This window comes from Eucyclogobius newberryi, unplaced genomic scaffold, assembly GCF_026437365.1.
Source record: "Eucyclogobius newberryi isolate DKJ021-1_F unplaced genomic scaffold, fEucNew1.0.hap1 SCAF_8, whole genome shotgun sequence".
Classification (NCBI taxonomy): domain Eukaryota; kingdom Metazoa; phylum Chordata; class Actinopteri; order Gobiiformes; family Gobiidae; genus Eucyclogobius; species Eucyclogobius newberryi.
The window spans coordinates 21,333,667-21,344,501 of NW_027316500.1; the positions used below are offsets into that span (position 1 = coordinate 21,333,667).

At 39.5% G+C, this 10,835-nt stretch overlaps 2 protein-coding genes across 3 annotated transcripts in view; one reads left to right on the forward strand and one right to left on the reverse strand.

Annotated features, from left to right (window-relative positions):
* rgs7a (regulator of G protein signaling 7a) overlaps positions 1-1,704 on the reverse strand; it is a 78,641-nt gene extending 76,937 nt beyond the window's left edge. Inside the window, exons 1-2 of the mRNA XM_072436723.1 lie at positions 1,456-1,704; positions 463-581 (exon numbers count right to left, since the gene is read on the reverse strand). Of these exons, the coding sequence (XP_072292824.1) occupies positions 463-540 (78 nt within the window). The 5' untranslated portion in view covers positions 541-581; positions 1,456-1,704. The remainder of the gene's footprint in view (positions 1-462; positions 582-1,455) is intronic.
* A 3,138-nt stretch (positions 1,705-4,842) lies between these two features.
* The window catches only part of LOC140351324 (protein bicaudal C homolog 1-B-like), a 70,290-nt gene continuing 64,297 nt past the window's right edge, over positions 4,843-10,835 (forward strand). For both annotated transcript variants that reach the window (XM_072437126.1, XM_072437127.1), the window contains exon 1: positions 4,843-5,118. In XM_072437126.1, the coding sequence (XP_072293227.1) occupies positions 4,932-5,118 (187 nt within the window). In that variant the 5' untranslated portion in view covers positions 4,843-4,931. The remainder of the gene's footprint in view (positions 5,119-10,835) is intronic.

Genomic DNA, 10,835 nt, shown 5'->3' on the forward strand with positions numbered 1-10,835 from the left:
TGTCAGGCTTATCTTCTATGTACAATGGCATGTCATGAGAATACCTTCAAATTAGGGCTTTTAATTCATCACAGTTGAAATTTTACATACTATAATTTCCTGTTCAAACGTTTAAATAACGTCATATTCTGCATAAAGGTCTTAGTTTGCCCATATTCCAAAGCCATTCAGTCATTTTCCTGAACCCGTTTGAAATGTGAATGTTGAACAGAATCCTTTATCAAAACAAGAATCCCAAATCTAATCGCAGTTGCTTAATACTTGTCCAAAAATGCAATTAAATCTTTTTCCCAAATTTTGCATCCCTACTTCAAATGCATATCAAAGCCCAAATCAGCCACGGAACAAGCATAGTGTCTTGCTATTAGTAGCGAGCCCTTAGCGGAGCTCATCATTTGGTAAGTTGACACACATTAATTCACACTTGCATACGCGGAGGACTAGAAATAGCCAGCATATTACCTTTCTGTACACTATCATGTTGGGGGACTCGTCCGCTACACCGTTGGTCCCCTGCCCTCCAGTGTTGGTCTGTGCCATGATCCGGTCACTGAGTCGGCCACTGCAAATGTCAGGTGCTCCTGTGGTGGACACAGTGGAGACAGGTTAGTCACTGGAACTACATTTCAGAACCACTGAACCTTGGCTTGGACACAAGAGAGTGACATTTGCATAGGCTATAGGCTTGTGCCTTGTATTTGTTTATTTGATTTATTTTATATGGACATATCATTGGCTTTTCATGTTTTATCATGCAAAATATTAGGAGGCTCTGCTGGTCAACACCTGGCAAGGTCCCCACAAGGACATATTTTGGAAAAGGTGTGATATTGAAACATATAGAAACATTTTTTATCAAATACTACTACAATTACTGGAAGATTGGCATCTGGTATATATTGTTTTCAGCATTGTTATACATTTACCAGTCAATTCAACCTTACACCGAGATTTCGTCACGTTTGTTTGTTTGTTTTTTGCACATTAAAAGCAACATTGGCAATCTTGGACGCGCTGTGCACGCTCCCAGCACGATGCCACGATGAGGTGAAGTGAAGCCCTGGACGCTGACAACGGGAGACGCAGTAAAACAACACACCGTTCCCGGAGGACGTTGCTATACTCTACTCCTACCAATGCAGCTTGGATACATAAAACGCTCTAGCCGTACGTGGCTTAACCGACATGATACAGGGAACATGCACGAGCTTTGTAGTGATGTCTTTACGACACCCACACGACATCCTTGTGGGGCAGTCTGCAACACTAAATAGCCTATGGCAACCAAACATCGAAGTCATGGATGAACCCGTTCGCAGCGTGAGGCCAGAGTGTTTTCCAAGCACATGCCGGCCGTGCGTTTCAGCACCTCGGACAGTTACCGGACGAAACCACGAGGATCCACGCTCCCGATGACGGAACAGCGACGGTAGAAAGAAAGCAGAGGGGGCTCACCTGATCCACGCAGCCCGCTTGAGGAGTCCTGGTTCCTACAGCCGAGGAGGTGCGAGTTTGTTCCTCAGTGGTGTTTCAAACCGTGTCAACTGTCAGACATAGGAACGCGAGGACAGTGCATTGGCGGCGGAAGGACAAGGTTGACATTCGCTGGACACTTGCTTTGGTCCTCTGTATCTATCCCTCGCCGTGTTTCGGTTTCTGTGATTCTCTCTCTCCCTCCCTCTCTCTCTCTCTTCCTACGATGCTCCCAAGCATCACGGGCGCGCCGCCGCAAAACCCTGGTGCTCTTGTGAACGCGCATCGATCCATGAGCAATAGCATGAGGAATAAATTACGACCCTGTTTTGGATACGTTCAGAACAAATATCACTGCTTTTCTCTATTGCCTAAGATGGTGGATGAAAGCGTTGTCAGAACAGAAAAGGGAACAACGTCTTATTAACTGTCTAATGTCATTCTGATGCAGAAACTCTCATTAGTAAATGATGTCGTGGTTTTCTCTCGGTAAAATATCAAAATGTCACATTATTCTGGCTAATTATCTGAGCGACAGCAAATACATGTTTTACTTAAATGTCATCATGTCACACTTTGTTGACACTAAATGTATAAATGTAAAGACAATTGCCTTTTTATTCTAGCTGTGGTCATTTCCACACGTGCCACTGCGTAAGTGCGTGACTAAAGCTTAACACGAATGTGCCACTTTATGATGTGCCGCATGTGTTATTTTTCCACCAGCATTGACACAATAAAGTTATATAAATAGGCCTTATAAACTCTTAATTTTACGGAGTTTGTGGCTGAGAGGTATACGTACCGCAGCTGAGGCGTGAAAGATCACAGATGTGGCCTTTCTCCATACGTAGTGTCTGTGCACATCTGTCCGCTCCCGCCTCCCGGTCAGAACGGGGGGGACAGGGGCCATGAACTGGACTTTAACAGCAGGCGCTCACTTTTCACTTTGAAGCTAATATCAGGCTAAAGGCACTGCTGTTCAGTACACTCCACTCACTTCAATCAATAGGGGCTCTGCTTTTCAGATCAAATACCTGGAGTGTTGATGATCACGATATTTATGACCACACTGAAAATCGGATCATTGAGTGATTTCTAGCCTTATCAGCTGGAATTGAAATGCTAAGCAAACAGTTACATATGACGCAAATAACCTGATTTCACACGGTGCAGGTTATGGAGACAAAATTGTGCAAATACAAAAAGGAAAGCAAGCATACTAAAGCTTTAAAGCATTATTTCAAAATGTATTGTATCTAATTATTGGATTATTGTCGTCATCTGATTTATTTCTGACCACGTAAATGTACCAACTGATCCTTACTTTTTGTTGCAGGAGTCCTGATGGTAAAGAAATGCACCCTATAATGACATATTTAAGTTTTCTCCTGGAAACACCAAGAGCAGCTATTGAGAGAGACTTGTTTTAGTGTTTTAAGTGATTCTTTAAAATCATTAGGGATGAACCCACAGAAACCAGCGTTTCTGCCATGATCCATTTGTTCCAGACAGATATAAAACAGACAGGTCAAAGTCACGTCACAATTTAATTCTGATATTTAAACTGGTCAGTGTGTTCTGTGACGTTTTGGCTGGCACGACTGTTATGTATATGCACTGGTGGTAAAGAAATGACAATTACTGTGATTGTGCACATTTATTCAGGAATTGGAAATTTAAACACATTGAAATTGAGTTTAGTTATTGTCATCACTTGCACTATGTATTTATGTGGAACTATAAAACATACTCTGTGTGAGTGACAGATGGTCCATATAGTGGAGAAGTATTTTCTCTTGACATCTACTTATATGATCCATTCATGCCACCAATTTAAAATGAGTTAGTGCACTTCACTAATCACTAAAGAGTAGCATCCAAACAAAGATAGACAGTGACAACCTAAACATGTTAAAGTCACAATGATCTTTATAAAACTAAAACGTGCAGTGTGCCGTGTGCTGAGTCACTTTTAACACCTAACACAAAAAAGCAGAAGAAGTAATCACCTTGTCACATGCCACTCGATAACATTCCACCTGAGCTGATCCAAACGCTCCACTTGCTCCAGAAATCACAAACATCTAGACAAAACAAAGAGTGTAAACGTTTTAGACTGGCAAGTACAGTCAGAGATCAATGCGCAGCGATTGTTTTGTCCATGTTGAAAATATCATTATGGCATGAGATTTGCTCTGAGGACTCTAGTGTGAAATGGTTGTTAACATACGAGTCCCCACTAGATGGCATCCGTTGCCTTAAACTGGAAATCCACGGGACATCTCAGCCTACCCAGTATATATATATATATATATATATATATATATATATATATATATATATATATATATATATATATATATATATATATATATATATATATATATATATATATATTGTAGTATGTTTGCAATTGTTTGATTCTACAGATTAGGGGGGTTGATTGGTTATTCAAATGTCCTAATTAGAGTCTGCACTCATTTCACTCAAAGACATCCAACCCGTCCAACTCCAACCCAACACCTTCCCTTTTTGTCCACGCTTTCTCCCGCAGTTAAGTCAAGGCTAAATACATTTCCCACTGTGTAAAGGCAAAAACAGCAACAGGACTTCTTAAATAACAGCATATATACTAACAAACGTGTCAGCTTTATAGGCACCAGAAAACAAACACGAGAGTTTTATGATGATAACTCAAGGTCCTGAGGTTTAACAAGACAATAAATCAATACAAGATGTTGGGCACAGCATGGAAATCACAGCAAAAGAACTTGAAAGACGAAAGTTCGTTTCTGGTGCTCGTGGCGTCGTTTAATCTGCGGACATGAGGCCAGTTTGTTTGACTTTGTCCTTCCTGAATTGCTTCCCTTCAGACAGACGCAGGATGTCCAGTGCTTCCTCTAAAAGCTGATACATAATGAGTGTGGAAAAGGCTGGACGACATAACATTGGACGTAAATGCCTTTCTCAAAGTCATGCGTAAAACTGGATTATTTATAAGAAACAAACATATAAAGGCCATGACTCCATAAAGAAGGTTAAATTGCCTTGTTGGGAGCACAGGGGGAGGCAGATCTCCAAAAAACAGTGCCTGGGAGGAGTCAATGCGTTTTTCTCCCTCTTTTTGCATGTTGACACGTGAAACTTTCCCAAAGAGTTAGTTGGTGTTTGCTGCAGACAAGTCTTTGGGCTAACGGTCCAGTGCGCCCCGCAACACTTCTGCAAAGGAACAAACAAAACTAATGGAGATAATCAAACATTTTTAAAGAAAACGGTGGCAGAGAAACGACCCGCTGCAATTATGCCCGCACAGCACGACGAAGTGGTGGAATAATACATTTCCCAAACTCTTTTTAAGTTGCGTCTTTGGGAAAAAAGTTGTGCGCGCGTTGCGTGAACTCGGCTCGACTCTGTCTCTCACGCAGTGGCCGCGGGAGCCGTGTCTGCGCGGCGCGATGGCGGCTCAGTGCGACACATTGTGCGGGTATTTGCAGCAGTCGGACCAGGGCTCCAACAGTGAGCGGAGCACGGACTCTCCGCTGCCCGGCTCCGAGGAGGACGTGAGCGGACCCCATCCCGACCCGGAGTGGATGGAGGAGCGCTTTCGAGTGGACCGGAAGAAGCTGGAGCTCATGTTACTGGGTAAAGACGAGCTTTTTTGTTTTAAACCCTTAATTACAAAAAAAAAATGTGCTAGTTATAAGTCTGTTTGCAAATGTTTGGCACGTCTTAAATGAGCGTGTTAATTGCGTGTTATTGGAAAACGTGAGCGTGGCCGACGCGTGATCAACAGGAAATCAATTAAGCTGAGGCAATTAAATGCGTCAATTCCTGTCTTTGGCCTTTCAATTAGCCTCAGGCAAAAGCACAGGATGGTTGGAGCAAACGTGGCAACAACGTGGAAAGTAGAAACATATCTTTATATATTTAATGGAAACAAAATGGCAACTAACAGGAATCATGATATAACATACGGTGCTCCTAAAAGTAATGCACGCTCTTTGATACTAGGTCAGGTTTGGTGTGTAGTAGCAGTCTAATTATGTGGATACTGGCTAAAGTGGTCACGTGTTGCTCCCACTGATGCAGTTTTGTTGGCAATAATAACAAAGTTCCCCTCTGTGCAGTATGTGTGAGGTCATCTGTAAGTCTCCAAACACAAAAGGTTGTATAAAGGTGGTGTTTAAAATGATTCCTAACTCCATTCCTATTTACACGGCACGAGATGTACTTGTTCTCCCCAAGCATCCTTCACCTTTGGCCTGACACACATGTTCCTTGCACTGTCCCCTGGAGAAATGTCCTGGTCCTTGCGTGGCTCCTCTGCACATTCCACTCTGCTCCATGTCATCCCCAACTCTTCCAGGAAAACAACACAACCAGGGGCCGCCCCGATGACACTCCGACACACCATAAGCTACACATCCACTTATATATTATGTACTATTAGCAATGCAGGAACTTTGAGTACACGCTTTGTGCTTCAGTACGTTGTGCTTCAGTATGTTGTATCTAGGCCTGTCACAGCAACACATTGAGAAGAATAACAGCTTATTACTAAGGTTTATTTAAAAAAACAATATTATTTAGTTCCATGAAACCAATTTATATCAACGATTTAATGAAACCAAGTATATCTGTTTCTTAGGTAACTATATCATGAATCAAATAAGTCAGGAACTACAACAAATATACTGTAGATTGTGATCAAACACACCAACTCTAGTAGCAGTAGAATATGTTTGTAGTTCAAATGTTGATAATAGTTTAAAAGGCATTTATAAGCAAAGCAAATATTGGACCACAATCAAAAGTGTTTTTTTATATTACTATTTAACTACACACTGACATGTGGACAATGGATGTTCTCCTTTTGTTTGTAAGCTGTATGAGTTGACATTGAGGCTGCAGTATAAGTTTTGGGCAATATTGTAGCACTGCACTTTCTCAACTATGAAACTACTTTGACCTTTGACTCCTGGCCTCTAGGAAACCTCCTGTACTGAAACAGGTTCTGTAGGTTATGGTTGTTACGTTTGCTACTATATAGCCCAGACTTATTCATGTGCAGTATATCTTTTTATTTGTACTGAGGCAATTTGTCTGTGGAATTTTAAAGGATGGATCCTAATTCGACCTAAGACAGGTCTTACTGTCGTGACATATATTCATGTGCAATTACTGTCGTGATCACATGCAATGGTATTTATGTATGTATTTATTTATTTTTATCTTTATTATTTTTCCCCTCCATCCCTTGTTGGGTAATGGGAGGTTTTGTCTATGGGAGTTTTTGTTTATAGGAGATCTTCTACTGAAAGTGTTTTTCAGACTTCCTCTAAGTGATCTGTTCTTTTCTTCTGTATCTACCTCTGTATCTACCTGCGTTGCAACAATGAAATTTCCCCATGTGGCACAATAAAGGAATATCTTATCTTTTCTTATAAAAAATATAGACAAGGATCCCTGGTTAATACTTCAGATGTTCGGACTGAGACAAAAACTTTAAACATTGTTAGTAGAAGATTATTTTAAGATGCTTGACAGACTAAATGCAGACTATAATTCAAATGGAATTATTGATTATTCAACATTTCAAATTCATTATGAATTAGAAGTGGACAATGTATCAGAAAGTCTACAAAAGGAGCTGATTAATAAAATAAAGAGTGATTAATTTTACAGACATCGTCTGATAATTAAACCTCAACTGATACATTTAAAGATATGTTTTAACACTTTACTCTTTGGATTGGCATCATATCATCTGAATATCATTACAGGAATGCAAAAAAATGTGTTTTGATATTAAGTGTCTTAGATATTGCCCACCCATAGTTTATCTTGTAAATAGTGTGAGGATGTGTCTGAGTGGGTTTACTGGGTTTATTTGTAATTGTACATAATGTTTTACTGGTATAAATGTTCTTTTAACATCAACAGGTCCTCATATGTCCTCTTTTGTGTAGGTCATGTGCTTTGTTTATCATAAATAAATACAATTTAATTTCACATATCAAACAGAAAACTGTTATTACTATTAGGGCTGTCAGCCTTCCGTCGTTTAGTCGAATTGGTCAATGGTATTTTAGTCGACTAAAATGTGTACGAGTTGACTGATTATTTTATTTAGACTATAAGGATTTCTTGGGAAAAACAGCAGAAAGTACAAGGTGGGCTAGCTGAAGATTTGGCGGTGAATCATGAATTTAGTCTGCCTTTTACACAGACACGCACTGTTCCCTAGTACTTTTTTGTATAAATATTTGTTTTTGTATGAACTCCTGTGCGGTTGTGATGATGTGAGCGCACTTTGGTTCAGATCAAGATACTTCTGAGTATGTGATCTTGTCGTACGTTAGTCTGTTGTAGGAGTGTGTTTATAATAACCCCACCATGAATGAATGATGTCAGATTGTGCATCACTGCAGCATGAGACACATATAGTAAGGGATTTCCCATGTTCAACTAGATCCAGGTGGAGATTAACTGTTGACTTACTGGCATTTCCACTGCTCAACAATTCATACCCGTCTCTTTTGTTCCACTCGCACCACGACCAAAGGGAAATTATAAACTGTTGAGCAGATTTATTGTCTCAAGCAGGTTTTTTTGCGCTGGCAGGAGCAGTGGTTTTGGAGCCAAGGCCCTTAAATTGAGTGTAACGTGACAAGAGAAGCTCACCGTGGCAGCCGTCCTGGTTTACTGCCGTCCTCCTGGCACAGGGGAATAGGAGTCACCGGTTAATGGCCTGGAGACCCTGACACGCTGCTGAAAGCTTGAGAGATACTTTTATGTGCACAAAGAAACACCAGCTCCTCTTTTGTATTCGGGAAGGCGCTGTGGGAAAGAAGTAACATTTTCACCACTGCTGATGCCCCAAATTGACCATTTTATTGCAAAGTGCGGGCCAGAGGTGGACAGGTCTACAATGGCTACAGAGGGTTGTTACACTAAGATTATACAACAAGAATTCATCATTCAATTTTGACAACCATATCTGAATAACACTAAATTATGTTATTATGTGAATATAAATAATAAAAGAAAGGACACTGACAAAAATGTTCAGATGTAGAAACATGTTTTTATTATTATTATTTCTTATTCATTTGGTAAAGTAGTAAAGTGAAGTCAGTGGTGGAAAGAGTACTGATTAGTTAAATTAAAAGTGCAGTTACATGGCTAAAAGTAAGTAAAAGTAAAAAAGTATGCAAGAAAAGTACTATTCAAATTAGTACTAATTCTTTTTGAATGTAATTTTATACCAAATTTGACCAATTTAACTGTTTGAAATGCTGAATTAAGTAGTTCGAAACCACTGTCTGAATACTCTCTGAGCTCTGTCCAATCAGAGCAGGCGATGCTGTGGCGTTGTGTGAGACTGAAGTGAGAGAACAGTGCATTTTGGACGTCTGGGGCGTTTCCTGTTCCCATTACTCATAATTTTAAATGTAACTAATAACAATTACATGCCAGATGTATTGTATAAATAATTGCAAGTATAAGTAATATAAATCTACAAACATTTTGTACAATTACCCCCAAATTATGCAATTACTGTTGTGATCACATGCAATGGTATTTATGTATTTATTTATTTGTCTAAGGGAGTTTTTGTTTATTGGAGATCTTCTACTGAAAGTGCTTTTCAGACTTCCTATAAGTGATCTGTTCTGTATCTACCTGCGTTGCACCAATGAAATTTCCCCATGTGGGACAATAAAGGAATATCTTATCTTATCTTATCTTATCTGAAAAAATCCACAAATTTACAGTAACTTGAGTATTTGTAATTAGCTGCATTCCACTTCTGAGTAAAGTAATAAGTAATCGGCATTATTCAAAGTGCAATACAGTACAAGAGGTTTGTGTTTGAACAGATTTTAAACTAAAGTAGCCCTAAATGAACCAAGAAAACATTTTATAATGTGCAGTTGTTTACAATCCAAACGGTCTGTCCATGGTCCTGATGCAGTTCACTGGGACGTCCAGTGGGCTTGTCCTTATGGTGCCCTGGTTCTGTCCACTGCCACCCCAACCTGCAATTAGACTAAGTGAATCATTTTCTTCACTGGACTAATTTGTTTCCCTGCTTCCAGCCGCATGCTATTATTGGGTAGCTTTGTCTCAGAATGGAAAAGCCGTCGCACACCAGAGCGTAAACAGGTATTTTCACTTAACTTAACAGTTTACTATTTCTATTTACTACTAATGGGCTGAAGGTGTTGTTTTGTACTGCTCTCTGAATGGTTTGTTAGTTGAGGTTATTGCAAGAGTTTTACACGTAATCATCGTTAATTTAAAAGGTTCATTGTGTTTTTTGGAAATAATACTAATTTTCTTTATTCAATTAACTAATTCAAACTCTTTCCACTCTACGAACGATCCCCAGTTTGCATCCGAAAAACAACATTCTTATAATATTATGTTTAACAGAACATAGTTAAAACAAAACATGTATTTCATGTATTAGTTGAGGTATAACCATCAGCTCTTTTTGCATTATTATTATTATCACAATATTTCAATAATCTGCTTTAAATCGATAGGGCAACAGTGTTTGCCCACAATCAGGAGGGTTTCTGCTCCAATTCTTGCCCAGGCGCATGTTATCACTGTGTTCAGAGGTGGATAGAGGAACTAACATTATACTAAAGGAAGAAAAAAGAAAAACTTAAAAGTAAAAGTAAAGTATTAGTCAAAGGAGGGTAACAAAGTATTTGGGGAATGTAAGAGTAACGGTCTGGACATGGCATCTGATTTATAATTTGAAGTTGATGTAATTGGAGAGACAAAATATAAAATAATGCACAAATTATACACATTTTCAAGGATAGAGACAAAAATGAGAAAACAAAATCATATCTGAAAGAGTGGTGCAAGAAAAATACATGTTCAATATTTGAATTTTGTTAACATAAAGCTTTTGTGACCAGAGTAAGAGGAATATTACTCAAATAGGAGTAAAAACATGCAGTTCAAAAACTACTCCAAGAATTACAACTTAATTTTCAAGTAAATGATTGTGTCCTTGAACAAGACTACAGATTTAAACATAGTCCACTCCAACCACAAGGTTATTTGCGACAAAACCTTCAGCTGACTGATGTTCTAAAAATACAATCGTTAAGTGCAATGTTCTGGTTAAATACATCGTTATGCCGCCAAACCCCATTCTCCAGAAGGGAAAGTGTGCGAGCCCGATCGTGGTCTTCCTCCTTGGTGCTGAGTAAGGCTCGTACAGGAAGTGAGTATCTGCAGGGGAATGTGCTGCAGGCCTGAGCTCTCCTTTGGATCTTCAAACACTGCTCTGTTGTTCCAGCTTCTCCAGGATCCACTCGGACTTGTCGGACTTT